This window comes from Diadema setosum, chromosome 3 (genome assembly GCF_964275005.1).
Source record: "Diadema setosum chromosome 3, eeDiaSeto1, whole genome shotgun sequence".
Taxonomy (NCBI): Eukaryota; Metazoa; Echinodermata; class Echinoidea; order Diadematoida; family Diadematidae; genus Diadema; species Diadema setosum.
The window spans coordinates 29,279,236-29,300,080 of NC_092687.1; the positions used below are offsets into that span (position 1 = coordinate 29,279,236).

Consider the following 20,845-nt stretch of genomic DNA (forward strand, 5'->3'; position numbering starts at 1 on the left):
TAATCATCTGCTTATATGAGTTGTGTAAGTAAGAAAACAAAGGCAAGTCTCAGGAAAATAATGTAAAAGTAAAGTATAGCTTTGTATGAGTGACTGTAGAAAGTTTGTTTGTGCTTCAGTTCCATCTGATGAAATGACAGTAATTTGAAAACAAAATTTAAATGTCCGTTCACATTTTTGTCACATCCACCAAGATTTTATAAATCTATAACTTTTTAATGGTTTAGATTATTTCTAAAATTTTTTGCATAAATCAATGATACACAATTGGGTGGCTATCCCTCTGAAACAATTTAGGATTTGAAATTCAAATGCTTTTTGTATTTCACAAAACATGGTGTCCGTTCACACATGTCACATCCACCGGCCTTTCTTGTCAGAAACACATTTTGGTGTGCATCTCAGTAAATACTGGTCCAATTAACTTTAAATCTCAACACATTTTAGACTCTTTAGTAACCTTATAAATGCCACTGATTTTGAGATTACTATGAAACTAAAAATTTGAAAAACTTAAAAAATATGTGAAATGCCCTGGTGGATGTGACATTTTAAGATGTGAACGGACATTTCCGTGAATATCACGTAAAATCTAGGGACAACTTATTTTTTGGGGGACAAAATATGTTTAGAATTAAAAAACATGTCTTTCCCAAGATATCTAGATATCAGACACCCACTTTTATACCACATTCACTATAATTTTACATTATAATACTTGTTCACAGTGAGGATGTAGTATGATTTTGTCACTGTGACTGTGAAAACTGATGTTCTACATATTCTAATCAATTTTCCGGATAATTAATCTCAAAAAGGCAAAAGAATATAAATGTTATTTAATTACATTGATTAGACCTCTCCTGTATACTGTATTCAATAAGTTTAAAAATAATTGAATATGTGGTGGATGTGACATTTTGGGGTGTGAACGGACACACAATATATCTCCCCAATGCACAGCATTTTTCAGCATTAGTTCCCAATGCTTCACGTAGAATCAAGACTTGAACACAGTGTGAAATGATCCACAACCATTGGAATGGTTAACTTACCAATTGAGGGGTGAAAAAAAAAGTTAAATTGATTCATATATCACTTTACTGCAACTGATTGAAAATTGCCCTTCACCATAGGTAAGCACCGGTTATGCAGTGTTCTAGTAGTAGCCATGACAAAAAATAATGGGCATTCAACTTGGGTCAGATTTAACTCCTGATGTTTAGTTTCCAGTGAAGATACAGTGAAGGTACAGTGAAGGTGATTCACAGAGATAATGGTATGGGTCCATCTCACTGAAGGGGTCCGTTTAACCCCACTTTCCAATGCATTTTTAGAAAGAAAGGAACTCTTGCATAGTTATTATTCAGTGTTTTTATGAGTATAACCAAATGTGTGATGAAAAAATCATGGCCATATGATACTCAAGCTGGATTTAAATCGACCATCTCCTGATTACCAGACTGGCGTCATATCCAGTAGACTACCAAGCTTCCGCTACAGAGCCCGTGCTAGTTCTACGATGTATGTATGCGATCCTGTGCAGTAGATACTGTGTATTTACCTGGTATTCAAATAAATGAATTCTTACATCAAGTTGTTTTTAAGTGGAGCTGATTGACAAATTGCCCCTTGTCGATGTACAATAAGCACCAAGTATTCAGTGTTTATAGTTGTAGTCCTAATAAAAAAATCATGGGCATACAAGTACAACTCTGTAACCAACAAGCTCCTTATTATTAGGCAGGCATTGTAATTCATATCCACTAAACTGCCTCAACCCCAACAGCCAACCAGTGCTCCTTCCAATTCTTTTTAGCAGAGGGTAAGTCAATATTTATGCAAATAAATAAACCCTTGTATCAAGTTGTTTTTATTGCAACTGACTGACAAATTGCCCGTTGTTGACAAAAATTAGCATTATTCAGTATTAGCCATGATTTAAAAAAAAAATATACACTTGCTGTATGTGCTTCACAAGATTACATGTTATAGCCAGCTATCAAAAGCTCATTAGGGTTGTTCATTATTCCCAATAATTGTATATTCTGAAACACACAAATTCCCTTAACTTACAGGTTCGTTCAGCGAAAAAATGAGAGAGGGTTTATTTTTCTGAGGCTTTGTAAATCCAAGAATTAGATAAAGGTCATTATTCCAAAGGTTCATAAATCCAAATATGAAATAAGGCATGTTATTCTGAAGGTTTGTTCATCTGAAGGTGTAACAAGTTTTGTTAACCCTAAATTATTATTTTTTAATCTGAATACATAATGATACTCATAAAGCAAAAAAGGAAAAGTTTGTTATTTCCACAAAAAAAAAATGAATGGTCTTCAATTGACAAAGAATGGCATATCCTGGTGATGATGTAGGAGAGGTGGAAGGGTGGTATATGGATGAGGAGGAGAAAATGCTTCTTTTTACAGAACACAATATATACAAATACATTGTAAAGATTTCATTTTGTCAATATGTAGGGCCTATGTATACCCTCTGCATTAACATACTTACAGTGGTGCTTCAATATCAACAAACTCTGGCAAATTAGAAATGTGATTTTTAACTGACATGATAAAGTTTATGGGTGGAATCCTGGTAGGTGACATGTGCGAGAGTTATTGTAGCTTTTGCCTCTGCTGTAGATTTACAATGCATAATGCACACAGGGTCATGACCACATAATCTGCATTTTTTGTTATTATTATTGAGGATTGGGCTTTATACCAGGTTTTCACTTTTAAAGTTTGTCATAGGCAGAAACTATAGTAATAGGTAGGACAGGTTAAGGTAAGATTAAGACTCACATTACTTGTACCTTTTCTTTTCGATACCCTGAGAAAACACTTAACTGCACATTGGGGATTTTGATCACAATAAAAATATCACATTCACCATGTTGGATATCATTTACTGTGAGAAAAATTGAGTGCATAATTGCTCTATCAGAAACATTATGTATGACTTCATTGGTTAAAGAGTAAGAATGTCATTACTATGTTGATAAATTTATTGTTTTATTCATATGCAGTTCACATAAATTGAAGGTAAAAAAATGTCTGTTCACATTTGATTTTGTCACATCTGCACCAAGGAGTTTCAGGCATTCATACATTGAAACTTGAGAATACAACTGTATGTGTACCCTTGTGAGCAGTGATTTGCATTCTAAAATGTGGTTTTTCTATGTGGTTCTTCCAAGTAGGATTACTGTTACCAGATTATGATAAAGAAAGATTAAAATTCGGAATTCTGTTCACAATTTTGGCATCACATCCCCGTGTTGGATCCAATTTACTCTAAGAGAATTAAGTGAACTGTACAATTAACAGTGTACATGTATGTCTGCAAAAACACCTAAAAAATACTTTGGTCATTCAGTGCATGTGAGCCAATAGAAATGTTAGTAATGATTTCAACTATTACTATTAAGTATAGATTAAAGAAGAGTAAAAATGTCCGTTCACATCTCCAATCCGTCACATCCACCACTTATAAGGAATTTCAAGCATTCATAACTTTTACAGGACATGGAACCTTGTCAGCAGTGACTTGTACTTTGAATACAGCATTCTTGATGATACTGCATGCATTATAATCATTGGTTGCAATGCATGGTGTGCAGGAAAAAAAAAAAAAAGGAAATTGGTGTTCCATTCACATGTCACATCCACCGTGTTGGATATTACTGATATCATTTATGCTGACAAAAAAAAAAAAAGTTTTCTTGTGAAACATAATTTGTTTCTTACTGTAAACTGACTTGTGCTGACTCTTCATTGGGTAATCACTTGGCTTATTTCTATTGTTTATTGCTCAAGGTGTAAAATGTCCGTTCACATCTGTTTTTGTCACATCCACCACATCCTCCAGCTGAAATTTTAAATGTAAAAGTTGGACACTCACAATGTTAATATTAGGTGTGTGTATGTCCCCCAACATAAGCATTATCTCCATGAAATATTACACATCCTGAATGAGGAAGTGTAAAACAAGAGAAACTTTTTGAAGTCATTTACTCTATTTCACACCATATTTTTCCTTCAAAGCGGTACAATTTTCTAATAAATCCAAATAAGAACACAAAATCTGGCACGAAGTTTGCTTAAATATCACTTAATCATGTTACAGTATCAAATCACCTGTTGGACACATAGTGTGTCAGCTCTGTCCATAGTATCATAGTGTTATCTTTCAGCAAAATTACCTTCATCTCCTATAGAACCATTCATAGTATCAAATATTGTAATAATAATTAAGCTCTGGCATTACATTTTCCATTAAATTCACATTCTTGGGAATAAAAAATCAAGACATTCCATCTCTTAAAGAGAACTTGAAATTTTGACCCCTAGGTTGACAAAAAGTGGCGCCTAACCGTGAAACGGGCCATTTATCAAAATTTCGTAATCACGAAGTAAAGATTCAGGTCCTAAATTTGTTATCTAAAGTCTACAATGCAAAATTTGCTTATAACGAACATGGTCACAGCTAAATATGACAAAGAATTGACATAGAAAAACAAAAGAAATGTGCACCGTTATCGAAATACGAAGTTTAGCTGGGGAGGGCAAACGAATATATATTTTTCATATATTTTTTGCATATATTTTTCTTTATCTCTACCATTCTTACTGCATTCCTACTGCATTGCTCAAGCTGGGTATACATTAACTGCTTGGCATTCAGATATTTTCCTGACACTATCCTATCATGGCAACATTTATTGAATGGAATGGTGTTACTGGATGGATATCTGATTAATGACAGGTGTAGGTAAAATTTTCAGTCATATTAAAGGAACATTCATATACATGATTGTTGTCATAGTTTTTCTATGATGTAAATTTGTAATGCATTTTACATAAAGTATATGAATTTTGAGGGCTTCAGCAAGCGCTATGTATTATAATATACGCTTGTAATTCTTAGTTGATTTGCGTTTTTTTTTTTTTCTTTGAGTCATTACAGCCGAAGTGCAAACAACCACAATCGCCTCCTACAATGTATTCGGCCATCCGTGCAGGGCCGCCTATACAGTTTCTCAATCTGTTCGCCCCCATTAGTATTTTACTGCATACTTTTGCTAGGTTTGTGCTCATGTATCCATTGAGATCATTACAAAAAAAAAAGCTATTTCTCACTTAATTGTGGTTACAACAGCTGTGTTTGTCACTATACAATTTTTTTATCTACAGCTGCATGACGGCAGGTGCTCGTTATGAGTCACTATAGCCCTACTGTTTTGATCCTTGGTATATATTCCATCATGGCTAAAACCCAACTGTTGTTTAAAATAAACAAATAAAAGAGGTCATAAAATTTATAACTGTTGTTGTTGACCATCACTCAAATAACATACGATACATCTTTTACAAAGTGTTCACGGTGACTTCATTTATTTTTTTCTCTTGATGAAAAAATACATATATGAAGATTTATGACCTATGAATAAATTTCTTTAGAAGAGCTGTTTTTAAATAAATTGTTCCTCTTTCTCATTCATAGATATAACAACGGCTGGAAATTTAAATGCACAATATGGTGTATCCATACCTGTTTGATGTAAGTTGTATGTGTAGCGGTGTCCTATTTGAGTTAAAGTGATAAACAGGAATAATCATTTTATGTCACACCATTTCACAGAATAATTTTTGTTGACTCGTAAAACTGCATGTGCAATTTATAAAGCAAGTCACATAATGCACGTTTATGATTACGTCATCCACGTAGACATCAGGTTCACGTTCTCGGGTTTTTTTTTTTTTGTTTTGTTTTTTTTTTTTTTCTCCAATGACATGTCCACTTTCATTTGTGCAGTAACCGGTTCCTCTAAGATCACTGACTACAATGTTTGTTCCGTTCATCCTAAAACATTAGCCATCAATCATTTTTCCCCCGCACTTCGAATATATAATGTTTCTCTTTTTCATACACAAGCGCATCAATATTTGTAGTTATGGTAGGCATGATTCACGTTTTATTCAACCATTGTACAAAGTGACTCGCTGTCGATTTTCTCTGTATTCTCTATTCTCAAAGGTTTCCTGGTGTTCAGTAAAGCTGGGTAAATAGGCCAAAGAAATGTATGTCCTCAATAATAATACTTGTGTCACATGATAATTACAGTACGCCCTCGTAAATTTGCACTTTTTTCCATTCTTCATTTCTTTTTCAAGAAGTAGTAATTTTACTCATACGAACATTATTTTGGTCCCTGTTATTGGCGATTATATCTACTTACCTTGGCAAAGCAGTCGGCTCTTTAACCAGTGATTATGAACCCTACCCCATAGTTTTTGTCTGCCGTGGTTGCTCCTCGTGACACTGCAACGACGAGGTCCCTCTGAAATGTGTTATCATGCGGCTCCTTTGTTTGTTGGAATTTTGTTTGAGAGTGCGGACATGCTGATTCTATCTCGTGAATGAGTTTGATTTTGCAAATTCTTCTTTCGTGCAAGCCTATGCTTATAAACAACCTGGTATTTGCAGGTCGATCGTTATATTATGGACCCACAAATTATCACACGATCGGATGTTTTTCATTACGATTATCCTTATTAGTTTGCATCACAATGTCAACCTGCCACACACACGCATCTCATAGTTATGCAGTTCTGTTAAAATGTTAAGTAGTACAGATTGCAGTTCTGTTAAAATGTTATGTAATAGAGATCTATGGTTGTCGGACACCGGGAAATATTCTCCTGTTATGTCCCAAGTCTGTAAACATTCCCCTAAAATTTCACGCTTTGTTGCTTTTTTCTTTCTTTATAGTGATTCGTTTATCAACTGCAAGAATGTTCACGGCTACTTTTCTTTTGTTTCAGCTTGCGTGTGTGTAGGTTCTATTTGTATGCTATTCACATTAATGGAGTCGTTGTCACTTACCCTGTGTCTCTGTATGCAGCCTATTATACATGGGGATGAAGAACCCTCTGATTCATATCATATGAACAGTCATGTATCACATGTATGTCCCCTTAATTTATCCAGTTAAGTTTTATACCTACTACATAAATGATTCTGATTATCACACAATAATCAAGGAATATAGTTTTTATTGGTACATTTGATCTTTTTTTCTTTTTTTTTTTGCATATGCCTGACTACCTTTTTTATGTGTTTGCTGCTGTTTACAATACTCAAAGAACGTTAACGGTGTATTGTCCTTCTTGTCCCCTATTTTGAAAATTTATCTGATTTGAGACTAGCAATGTTCAATTCTCATGTTACGACACGATTTGATACATATATATATATATGTATGTATGTTGTCTTTCTGTCCTTCTTTCTCTGTCTTCTTCCTTGTGTTTGTCCTCTCACACCTATATTCCTTTTCAGAATTCTATGTTTACGTGTATTTGCCTACTTGCTGTACGATCCGCGAAACCGGAATTGTTTGTGCTTCACCTACATGTATGTCAAAATATCTCATACTTCAACCCCGGCAGTTGATATGCTTTCATTCTAGATTTTATGCTCCTCCTTATGGCTAGTCAACTCAATGCAGCGTTTGATTCTCTTAATGATGAATGACAGATGAACTCTATGATTTGTTTAGACGCTCCCCTACAGAATTAAGTCGGATAAATTCACGTTCATCTGTTGTTTTTGATAACTTCATTGCCGATAATGTTAATTTGTCTTCGAATGATTTATATGATGATTTCGATTTTGAGTATGATTCCTCTCATATTTCTTCAAAGTATGTTACAGTTGATCAATTCACAGATCTTGTCAAAAGTTTTTTCAGAAAGTACATTTTCTTTGTTACATTTGAACATTAGGAGTATAAATAAGCATTTTGATGATTTACATATATTATTAGGTAACCAAATGAAGAAACAAATTTCTGTAATAGGTTTAACTGAAACATGGTTATCTTCTGATATTAATTTACCATATGCATTAAATGGATATGAGTTAATCGTTAATAATAGAGTGAATAGGACGGGCGGTGGGGTTGCTTTTTATTTATCACAGAAATTTGAGTTTATTGTTTGTGATGAATTAGAAATAATGAATGATAGTATAGAGTCTTTGTTTGTGGAAATTTCCATTCCGCAAAGTAAAAAAACATTATTGGTGGTATTGTTTATAGACCCCCAAGTTCTAATCCTAAAGATTTTGGGGGTTGTATTATAAATTTATTAAAAAATCCCTTTTTGGTTAATAAAAATATCTTTATAATGGGTGATTTTAATACTGATTTGATTTTTGATTTTTTGAAATATTTTTGTCAGCATCATTTTTGCCATTGATTTCGAAACCCACACGCGTTACAAATCATTCCGCCACCCTTCTTGATAATATTTTCACTAATGTTTTGCAAATGTTAAACTCTTCTTTAATTTCATCCGATATGTCCGATCATTTCCCTATTATAGCATGTTTTGATCTCGGGTATTCGGTTAATAAGTTTGGTTTTTCTCCAACCAGACGAAGAGCTACACCAGAAAATTTGGCTAGCCTTGGTGCTAGCTTAGATAGGGCTGATTGGTCTAGTGTTTATGATAGTGATGATGTTAGTATATCATTTAATAATTTTTCAGGGATAATTAATAATCATTTAGATGAATATATACCTAAATCAAAAGATAAGTTAGTTGATTATAAAACATCCCCCAGATTTCCATGGGTATCAAAATCTCTTCTTCGTTCAATTAACAGGAAAAATAGGTTATATTATAAATTTAAAATGAAAAAAACTGAGAAGTCAAAAGAAAAATACACTTCCTATAGAAATTCTTTAACCAAGATTATACGGTTGGAAAAGAGGAAATATTATATGTTTCAGTTAGAAAAATATAGACATGATATGAAGAATACATGGAAGATTTTGAACCAGGCCATGAATATATCAAAAAAGAAATCAAATATTACAAAAATAAGATATGATAACAAAATATATGAAGATTCAAGTGAAATAGCTAATATATTTAATTCTTATTTTTCAGTGATTGGGGAGAATTTGGCAAAAAGGGTACCACAGTCAAATATGCATTTTTCATCATTTTTAGGTCAATCTAACTCGAGTTCTATTTTTTTTTTTTGTTCCAATTACGAAATATGAAATTATTGATATTGTTACTGCAATGAATGACAAGCGAAGTGCTGGTTACGATGACATAAGTAATTTTATTTTAAAGGGAATTATATTTTCAATCGCTGATCCACTTTCACATATTTTTAATAGATCTATATCATGTGGTGTTTTTCCTGATTTTATGAAAATAGCTAAGGTTTTCCCTTTATTCAAAAAAGGAGATGGTTCTGATATGAGTAATTACAGGCCCATTTCTTTGCTTTCATCTTTATCTAAAATTTTGGAAAAATTGATATTTAAAAGAACGATTAATTTTTTTACTTTTCATAATGTTTTTACAAATTCTCAATTTGGGTTTCGTCAGAAACACAGTACCATTCATGCCCTTTTGAAGTTTATCGATCACGCAGCGCATACTATTGATAATCATTCTCATCTTATTGGTATATTCCTGGACTTCTCCAAGGCCTTCGATACAATAAATCATGAAATTTTACCTCACAAGTTGTCTCATTATGGAATAAGGGGGAAGGCCTTGGAGTGGTTCAGGAGCTACCTGCAAAACCGCAAACAAAAAATATCTCTGAACGGGAACGTTTCAAGTCTCGAATTCATTAAGTGTGGCGTCCCACAGGGTAGCTTATTAGGACCTTTACTTTTTATCATTAATATTAATGATTTTTGCAGATCATTCTACGTGTTGTTATTTATACTTTTTGCTGATGATTCAAATATTTTCTTTTCACATCAAAATCCAGATAAAATCGTGCACATTGTTAATTCCGAATTGAAAAAAGTGACCCAGTGGATAAGAGCTAAAAAATTATCTCTTAATCTTTTGAAAACTAAATATATGTTATCTAGCAATTATATAGAAGCCTTACGTAAAGAGACTACTTTTGATGAGACCCAATTAGAACGCGTATCTCATATAAAATTCCTTGGGATTACAGTAGACGATAAATTATCATGGAGGCCACATATTATTAACATTAGTACAATAATTTCACGTAATATTGGTATCAATAATAGACTTAAGTTTCATATTCCATTGTCTTCTTTGCTGACGTTGTATTTCTCTTTAATTTTACCTTATCTTAAAGGTAGGGAATCCCATTTGCACGCCTTAAATGAAGAGTTGTATAAATACAGTGGTATGTTGAAGAGAGTATCATTTTAGAAACTCCCATAAAGTATTGAAAGTGGAAGGTAACATTTAGGACATTTTTTTGACCGTTAGATTTTGAATTGAATTGTTTTCGGGGCTCACCATAAATTCCAGTACATTACTAGGCTACCTTTGCAGACCAATGTACTGCATGTGTGTCCATCATGTATATTTTGTGAAGAAAGTTCATCAACACTTACAAACATTTCTATATACATTCTTGTTATTACATCAGCTCTTGTACTTTTACACTTGTGTTTATAGATCACAAATACAGAAGAATGCAACAAAAAGGCTTAAGTGTGGCTGACACACAGAACTACGGAGTAGTTGAGTTTTGTGCATTATTCAAATTTTAAATAACTGTTGACTTCCAAATTTCTAAGCAGTGGCCTAAGCAAGTCCCCTGAGGTTCATATTTAATGTTTTGCTGCATTTTGGGAGATCTGTAAAAGGTATCCCCTACCTTTAATTACGGTCTTTTAGCATGGGGTAGCGCTCATCAGACTTTATTAGATAGACTACTGTTATTACAAAAAAGGGCACTTCGTGTTATTTGTGGCGTCCCGCCACGTTCCCATACAGATCCATTATTCACTAAATATAAGATTTTAAAAATTAAAGATTTGTATTTTTTTCAACTTGGACAGTTTATGTTTAATTTCAACGCAAATGCACTTCCCTGTATATTCAATTCAATGTTTACAAGGAATCAGTTTTTCCATAATTATCCCACCAGGCAATCTTCTGAGTTTCATTTACCCCTTCTGAGAACATTATTGCCTCACAATACATTTATATACACAGGCCCTAGATTCTGGAATTCATTAAGTTGCAAAATGAAAAATTCTCCTTCTTTGTATTCTTTTAAGCGGAAGTTGAAATCCTTTCTGTTAAACCCTCTCTGATTTTTCGCTTTTATCAACCAAGTCCCAACAACCACAGGGTTCATCATCCAACCATCAATCAATTAATCTCTGAATTTATTATAATGAAATAGCCATCTACACGGCTGTATGCATCCACCAGCTGTTTGAAGCACCTCTTCAATTCCCTCTTCAATTTCCTCTTTCGTTTCCCTCTTTCGTTTCCTTGATCAGCGTGTAGGCATTCTCTTTCTTCTTTCCTTCCTTCCATCCATTTTTCCATCTATTTTGTCGAGTCGTGTCATGTTGCTGTGTGTCTCCTATTTTGTTCCGTCTTGTCTTAAATTATACTTGTGCTAAGCATATGCAAATAAGTATTTCATTAGATTTTTCTTGAGGGGTTCACAATCTACAAGCTTGCTTTTTAGTGGACCTCTCAGTTCTTTTTTTTTTTCCAACTGAAACATTACCTTGTATTTTTTTTGCGTATACATGCATGTAACTTTATTATTGTATCATTTGATATCATTTGCAAGATGTATGTACACGATTGTGATATGATTCCTAATCTATACTGTGTAATGTTCTGTTGGAAAGGGAAGAAGAATAAAATAAAATGAAATGAAATGAAATGAAATACGTTTCCAATGTGTATAGGAAGAAATCCCTCTGCGTTTGCTCCTTGTGTTACACACTGTTACCGAGGAGGATTTGTGTTATTATATTCGTCAGAAATGATATTAGGTTCGATACTTCGTCATAACAAGACACAGTAAGTCCATATAACTTGGATGGATACTTGTGACTTCGATATTATACAATATGGTTCGTTATAACAAACATTTTGTAGCGCGTCATTTCGGAGGCTCGTTATTCATACAGTTTGTCAATCCGAAAATTGATTAAGGTTCGTACAATCATGAAGCTTTTTTATTCGGTAAATGATAGGAATCTCCGAAGGTTAATTCAAAGATTTCTTAATTGTAACATGAAAAATCAGGTTCGTTTATCCAAATGTGGAGAAACAAATTAACAACCAAACCCTCCAGATTTCAAAACCTCATAATAATCGTTTTCACCTAAACTAAAATCAGGCCCATTCCACTTTTAGAATAACGGACCTAAAGAATAGTTAATCTTCGGACTAACAAACTTTCGGAATGTGAAAATTTTTAATAAGAAACCTCCTGAATTAACTACGAACCTTTCATTTCATTTTCGGAATAACAAACCTTTGGACATTCGGAGTAACGAGCGAGCGTATCAAAGTGCGACCTTAAACCTATCACTAAATTATCACTTTTTTAACATATGTTTTCAAAGTTAGCACAAAACACCAAACAACTTGACGATCTCTCTGTCTCTTAAATGTAAAAGAAAAAAAAAATCTGGGACAGAATTGCAAATTAACATTGCTTTTCATTGATGAGTATAAAAAACATCATGTCATCATGAATGGAAGATGTGTATGTTTTCATCAGACAATAATGATTGTACACTGCATTATTTTTGTTCGCTTATGACATTCCGATGAATACAAAAATAAACAAACAAAAAGCTCCTCCAGAGGAATTCGATGTAACGGGAGTGCACTGGCAATTCTTTTCTCTGTGTGTTGGAGCTCGATCCCTTCTCTGTTTCTTCTCATTTTCATTCAACTGCTTCCACGTCCTTTTGAATCTTTTCCGTTTCTTCTTAACACATGCCTATTACAGACTTCTTCCGTCATTTCATCCTTTTTGTGTCAATATATCCTGAATGTGACTGCATAGCACTTTTCGGACTTGTTTTTTTTTTTTCTGTTTGCTCGCAGCATGTTCAGGCTACTTAGGGAATGAGAGAAAAATCGTTGAGAAGAGAAAAATAAGAATGTATTAAGGCATGAAATATCATGACAATTACAGCGAACGTCCGTGATGGAGACCAAAACTGGATGTGTTCTGTTTTAGATGGCAGCTACCTTACTCAAAAAGATATACACGGGGAGCATCTGTCACTAAAAAGTGGCACTGTTCCTCTATCTCCTGCTATGTAATCCGTGGACTTATTCTACCAACGAACATCCGTGACCAAAACGTTTTCCTTTTGTTATTACAGGTAAATTGAGTGCTGAACGGTATTCACTTTAGGGTATGAGAGACTCAGTGATTTGGTAATATTTTCAAGGAACATTAGCATAATGTACAGTGATATGCTTGTAATTACCAGAAATCCCCTTTCTCGGACAGAAGGTCCGTGAGCGAAACTTTCAGAACCTATAACAGTGCAGATTGTCTCCAAAACGTCATCAGAAAGAAATCTAAATGCACAGAAAATTACAGATTACGCAAAATTCCATTTTCCTATAACTTGGTTTTCAGTGCTAAGCTGTTTTTGTATAATTAGAGGGAAAACAAGCGTAAAATTGCGAGTAAATTTTGCACTGTTAGTTCATCATGATCACATACCGCCTTAAAAATTCTAAAACTACTGTATGCTCTAAAGTCATTGTTTACTTTGTAAAACGCTATTTGTCGCTATTACAGCTAAAAGTTATAAAGAATGAAGGACACCTTCTGGACAAGTTATCCTTGTCTTTCGGATTACATACGTCACGGACGTTCGTTCTACTACTAGGGTCATGTTCCAGGATGGGTAACTAATCGACAGAGAGTATACGTAGCCTTCCTAACTCTTTCAACAAATTATTGTCAATGCAAATTATAAGAAATTTGACATCCTTTCAACATATATATATATATATATATATATATATATATATATATATATATATTGCTCATAGGGGGATTAAGAGGTGAATTTTTAGAGAAAATATTAATTATTTGCTAGTTTTCGGTGAATCGTATGGTCCAAAAACCGCAGACGAGCCCCAGTCCGCTTCAAACATGACATGCAGCTCCTCGGCTAGAGAGCCAAAGGTAAAATGTACCTTCGCCATCAAAGCAAGATGGTGCCCACTCGATAACGTTTTAATCATTACGGACGTTCTTTTTTTTTTTCTCGGAGGTTCGTCTAAGAATGTAATTTCGGTTCGCATTTGACACAGAAACTCAAAACAAACATATTATCGTGTGGCTAGATCTTAGTTGATGACGACTCAGAACAATATCGCCAATAACGTTCAATGGGCTACGATCTTTATTAGTAAATAGCGGACGCACGTCCGTGACGATAACTGAGTATAATCTTGCATAAAAGAATGTTACTTCCCATGTACAGCCAGCAGACGTACAATTTTTGCAGGATATGTTCATTAGGTGGAACACCAAATTTTCGTATACATTAAAGTTCCGACAACAAAGTAGAATTTGCAGCAGCGATAGAAATAAAAGCATCACGGACGTTCGTCTGTTTAGGGCTTTGATATTTCAATTGTTCTCTGTAATTTTATACGTGCTCATAAAATTATTATAGTTTTGTGGTTCATACCCATGATATGTCAAATCCAGGACATGGTCAGATATTAGATGCCACGTACCATAAAAAGGCACGTCATTGGTTTGAAAAACAAAAATTATTGTGAAAATAGCGTTTTTACCGTATTTTTACGCTTTAAGTCCTTGTCAAATGCAAAATATCAGTCAAAAGTCAACCAAACCATACATTTCCTGAAAGGAAATTTACCAGGCTTTGAGATGATATGAAAGAATCTGGTTTCTTAGGTCATCCTGGTGTGTTCTAAGGGAAAGAGTGTCATAAGGTGGGAAAATAATACATTGTGTTTTCTGTTTTTCTGTCCATTAAGATCCGTTGTCTCTCCCTGGAGATTAAAGTCGGGAATTCAGAGCAATCAGCAGCTGCAGAAACAAACCTGGTTGAATTTCTTCGCCTTATGTCCAAGCTTGAACGTATCAATCTCACATGGCGTAATGTCCCTAGGACACTCTTCACGGAGATTGCTCGACAAGTCACACACTGCAAAGTAAATACGTATACACTGTGATATTTCTGTTTACAAGTTGTGAGGAAAGGGGGAAAAGTACAACATTATTGAATGTGGTCTTGTAAGAGTCCTGTTTTCCAACTTTATAATATTCATTTTCATACATGTTTGCATTTAAGTGGAACCCTCTTTATTTTTTTTTGTGAAATATGTTTGCAAATCAATCAAGTCTGTTTTGAAACTGCATCAAAGCAAAAAAATAACTTAATAAAAAATACTGCAATTAGCGGCTGCTGTGTCAGTCCTCATTTCAGTGGATCCTGCTTGTTAATAATTAGTTTAATACGAACAGCAAAACTTGATACGCACGTTAAAGACATTCGATAAAATTTACAGCTGTTTAGCTGTCTTTAAAAGTTCGTAGAATTTTTATCTGTTTTTGATCGAACTTTCACTTGATTGTTTATATAATAATTTTGCTTTCACATCAATTTTGCAGTGGCCCGGCGTTCCCATTTGAACTACCTGTAGAACAATGCATTGACTACATATTACTATGAACAACTTTTTGGCTTTTAGAAAATGTGTCCAATGCTTCATGTATGTGGATTTCAGTTGTGTTATTTTTCTCTCGTTTTTTACCTGTAACAGCGGAACGACATTATTATCAATAACAAAGCGTTAAGTGATCTGCTTCGTGAAAATGAGGCACACCACAGGTATGCATTTCACTCTTCTGTAAGTCTATCCTGTTTTTTTTTTTATATTTTCTCTTTTGTCTCCTTGTAGTATATCTTGTCAATTTTACAACGCATAGTGTATTTCGCAATGATTGATGAATATGCAGATCTGTTATGAAAATGAACATATTGTTATTCGATCTCTTTGTCTGAAAGCATTTAATATGGCAACATGGTGTACAATGTGAGAGTAATAAAATATGAATGGGAAATAATGATTATCCTCGGTTACAATACAGCATATATGCAACCACAAGCAATGTCTTTCTCTGGCAACCGCCATTTCGCGATTGACGATGTTTATACCTAACAGCGGATAAGTAGAACAGGCAAGATACTTCGTTTCCCATGTTTATGATAACCACATAATTTGTGCACTGAAACAACCATATAGACCTCATGCACCACATGCTACTTTACAAATCATTTCATCATGATTATAAGATCGAATCATGCCTTTTTGATAACCACTTGAGTTTTGACATTATTTGCCTATAAAATGTTTTGAACACAACTCTAAAAAAAAAAAAAAAAAAAAAAAAAAAAAAATGGTTCAGCACTTTGACAGTGCAATTCCACGTACCAATCAGTAAGGTAGTGTCCATATTCCCTTTAAAAATAAGACCTATACCTCTCGTTACTATACTTCAGTGCAAGACCAGATGACCTTTTTTGTATTTGTATATAAAAATTACGTATATTATTACATATATATGTAACACAGATACTCGATGATTCTTTCGAGAAGAAACACGGAGCCGGGCACGGTCGGTTCTGAGCAAAGAAGTTCAATTCTGTCAAACAGACTTTGAACGAGCGGACATGGGAATACGTCCCTAGAGATAGCTTCTCTGGAGGACCAAGGAGGGCAATTCAAAGGACATGGACCAGGGAAAGGAGAAAGACAAAGAAGAGAGCGAAACCTACATAGCATCAGGATGACAACTCACCCAGGCTCGACATCATGGCGAAGAAGCACAGCATCCTTTAGAGAATTAATGAATGAGGGTATCAACGATTCATATCAAGCATAATCAATATGACTAGAAAATTGACATAACGCGTCGCTGAATGAGAGAGCATTCCTCTCTTCTATACAAACACGCTTCGTGTGAGATTGTTTGAGAAAATCAGAAGTGTTTGCATGTATATCCAACTCTCCCTTTTCCATCTATTTTCGCTTGTTAAAATAGGATTTATACCTATCGTATAAGCATTGCACTTAATCATGCTTTTCACCGTCCTTTATTTTCTTCTTATGTGAAAGGGAAAGTGTTCTCGGTGTGCGGTACATTCAAAAGCTCGAGATGTTAGTAAAATGTATCATGAGTACAAGTCTGCAAAGCAGTATTAACTTATAGAGTAGCTTTCTATCATATTATGTAGAAGAAGAAAAGAAACACACACCCACACACACACACACATTTACGATGAATCAAGGCGGAAACAGAGGTTAACTACAAATTAAAAGCAGCTTTGCTTTTAGCAGCTTGTACCGCCCTTCAACGGAATTTGCTTGAAAAAAAGAAGGTTTTCCCTTTGCCTTTTCAATCATTTTCATTTAATCTTCAATATTATTTTGTAGTTCAGTTTCGTCCCATGAAACCCCAAATTAACCACTCCTTGTTTCATATTCTTCTTTCGTCATTAATTTTCGAATAAGGTCTATTCAATTTAGTCATTTGTCACACATATTCGTCATTCACAATTCAAATTCGTCAGTCACGCTCAATGCACACATAACAAAAGCAAATTCGTCTTTTAGCTATCATTTTCGTCAAATTCTCCTTCAAATTCATTCTATTTTGTTTCAGTTGTGATTTCTTGGTCATTATTTTTTCCTGCAACCTCTATTTCAGAAAACGATTGTTCCTTTTTTTTTTTGCAATAATTCAGTGAAAGAGTGTTTTATCGGTGGCGCTCTTAAGTAGTTATATATTAATGAATCTAATTACATTTCAATTATCTTACAAGTGTTTATGTTGGAAGTAACTGTATATTTCTAGTGTGTGTGAAATATGACTCTTTATTACTTATTTGTATGATTGACAAATCGCAATCAGTATTTGATGTGTTGTATAGCTTTGCTTGTTTGCGCATATAGCTTTTTGAGCCTTGTCACTGATTACACGTTCTCTCCTGATTATGCCTTCATGGTAGCAGCGGATGATATGCATCGTATCTCCATCGACTTCTTACGACAAAACCAATTCAGGTTCAGTGTGTTTGATGTAGTGAAGTGTAATGTACTGACACAAAAAGGTGACCGCACCATGCACTCACTTCAATACATAATGTAATCCGAACGCTGTATGTTTCTTTTGTTTTATTGCCCTTTTAGGATGTCTGCTCTGATTCATTTTATGAACCGTGAAGGGTAATCCATTCCGTTAATCGTATATGCTCGGTGACGACATAAACGTCAAGTAGACGAGAAAATCGTATACCATTATCAATAGAAGCACAATAACAGCACAATACTAAAATGAGCTGACAGGACCATATTACTTGTCAGTATAAAAATACTTGTCAGTAGTGTGTGTGAGAATGTGTGAAAGGTTTGACAGTGCATTAACGACTCGCTGCCAGTTGTACATGTACGTTAATGAAAGAGCGTACACGTGATTCGTCAAAAGTGTTAGAGTTTCGTAGGCCCTACAGTAGAATGATGTGTTCAGTGAATATGCCATTCCTGTTGCATTGACAGATTGATCATTTGACATGCTGAGTTGTCTGCATCTGCGGTGTGTTGTAATGATGTAAGAAACAATGTGTGCATAGGTATTTTCCGAGTGCACATGGCGATCGACTCCTCTAGAATGTGACCAGTTTTGAAGTGAAATACGTAGAAGTAAATAATTTGAACAGTTCAGTGGTAATCTAAGGCTCCATTACACTGTGTACTGAAGTTTATTTGGTAAGAATGCCTGCTGTCTTTCACTTTGTCGGTAGCGCAGGCAATTATTATCTCGGAGATGACTTTTAAATCAACTTTTAATTCCTACGTGTACGTTATGCATGCATGAAGTTGTTGGTTTTCACCATTCGAATTATTATATGGATGTTCACTGCTTTGTATACTAGTACTGTGCTTCTTGCGGTGGATATTGATTGATGTGAAGTATGTCTTATCGTTAGCACTCTAGTAACTTTAGATTTAGAGGTATAGCCCCCCCCCCCCCCCACAAAAATGTACATATTGCATATGGCTGGGTAGCATTATTGTATATATTCTAAGTCAAGTGCGAATGTAAACTGACCAAAAAAAAAAATAATAATCGTTGTAGTGCATCTCTGTTCCTTTCAAGTTGAAGAGTGCATATACAGGATTATACAGTCTTTTTTTTTCTTCGTGCTTGCGCTGGTCTACCTTCGTCGATAACGTAGTCATATCAACCATAGTTAAAATATTTATCTCGTGGTGGGTGTAATATCTACATTAAATTTGGTTGTCTATCTTGATAACATTATAATTATACGCTATAGTAAAACTGTTATACCATACTTGTTTTGCAAACTGGAAGATTACGTAATGACATGATTATTATTATACTTTGTTGGGGGCAGGGGAGCTCGATCGCAACGTGAGTAGCTATTGTGAAAGTGCATTACCACGTTACCTGTGTGTGTGTGTGTGTGTGTGTGTGTGTGTGTGTGTGTGTGTGTGTGTGTTAGTGGTATGGTGCTGAGCAATTTGTTTTTTGTCTGTATTTTCAACCTCAAAGAGTTGTACAGTTTGTATCCGTATAGGGATATGAAGATATGTAATTGCACACTGCAGTAGAATGTTGCTCTCATTTCACTTCTATTTACGCACATATTGTTGTACAATGAGTGTTCAGGGTTTTTTTTTTTTATATGTTTAATAAGAAATAGAATATTCATAAATACCCCACTCGTCAAATAGATGAGTATCATTTGCCCCTTTAGACTAATACTCGAGCTCTCTTTACAATATCTACGTTTATTTACAGTGGCCCAAAACTATGTAATTCCCTCAAAAAAGTATAACATTCTACTAGTTTGAAATCATTTTCTAGTAATGGGTAAAGAAATATCTTATTAGTTTATCATGTACCCAATGATTAGTTTGCCCGATTTGAAATTGTTTTTTCTTCTCCCTGCATCGAGAATTCTGACCTTCCCTTCGCTCTCTCTACTCCCCCTCTCTCTCTTTCCATACTCTCTTCTGTGTGTGTGCGTGTACGTGTGTGTGTGTGTGTGCGTGTTTGTGTGTGTGTGTGAATGCGTATTCCTCATGTTATCATCGATGTAATGAAAAGTATAATTATTTAACTTGTACGGTATATGTATTGTAGTTTTGTATGAAAAGCTATGTATTAATGTATTGTAGTAATATCACGTGAGTGAGGGGACTGCACTATACAAGTTCGTTTTTTTTTAGTATTAGCAGCCCCTCAATTTTCATTCCACCAACTCTTTTACGAAACAAGATGTATGTTATGTTACAAGACATGTTATCATTTGACGTTTGTATTACCTATGTACACTCAGCAAAAAAAAAAAAAAAAGAAGTAAACACTTTTTCGAGGTCATATATTTCATAGAAGATTTTTATGAAAAATAATGTATTATATACCATTTTGAGGAGAATTTCATTGGCTATTAAGCTAACAGGTTGATTAAAAAGAAAACTTTACGCATGAGTAAGCACATTCTTTTTTTGTCCTCCAAGGCACAAAATTAAAAATTGCAAAAATTGACATGCTCTTTTTCATTTGCAAATGCCCTTCACAATAACATTGTCAACAAAAGACCAGTTTAACACAATGAGAGACATGAATGAAATAGGAAAAATAAGTTTTTGTTCTCTTTCTCTTTATAACCTCTAAGAAAAACAAAGTGGGAAACTAAAGGGGAAAAATAAGAATTTTCTGTCAAGTCAAACTTCAATTGACATAGGGATAATAAGCATAAAGATGATTAAATGAGCATAATTTCTTTATTTATTTCTTTTAATATAGTGATTTCAGAATCCATGAGACAATTTCAAGAACCAAACATTATTTACAATTTCCTCATTTGAAAAAAAAAAAACAGCAAATTTGTACCATTTTTGTTTTGTTAATGAAGTATTACTTCTTCTCTTATTTCATTTGAATTTTGATTTGTCACAAG

At 34.2% G+C, this 20,845-nt stretch overlaps 1 protein-coding gene across 1 annotated transcript in view; it reads left to right on the forward strand.

The window, feature by feature from the left end:
• Window positions 1-16,546, forward strand: part of LOC140246758 (uncharacterized) — a 146,118-nt gene extending 129,572 nt beyond the window's left edge. The window contains exons 10-12 of the mRNA XM_072326094.1: window positions 14,829-15,005; window positions 15,618-15,651; window positions 16,455-16,546. Coding sequence (XP_072182195.1) covers window positions 14,829-15,005; window positions 15,618-15,651; window positions 16,455-16,546 — 303 coding nt within the window. The remainder of the gene's footprint in view (window positions 1-14,828; window positions 15,006-15,617; window positions 15,652-16,454) is intronic.
• The last annotated feature ends 4,299 nt before the right edge of the window (window positions 16,547-20,845 follow it).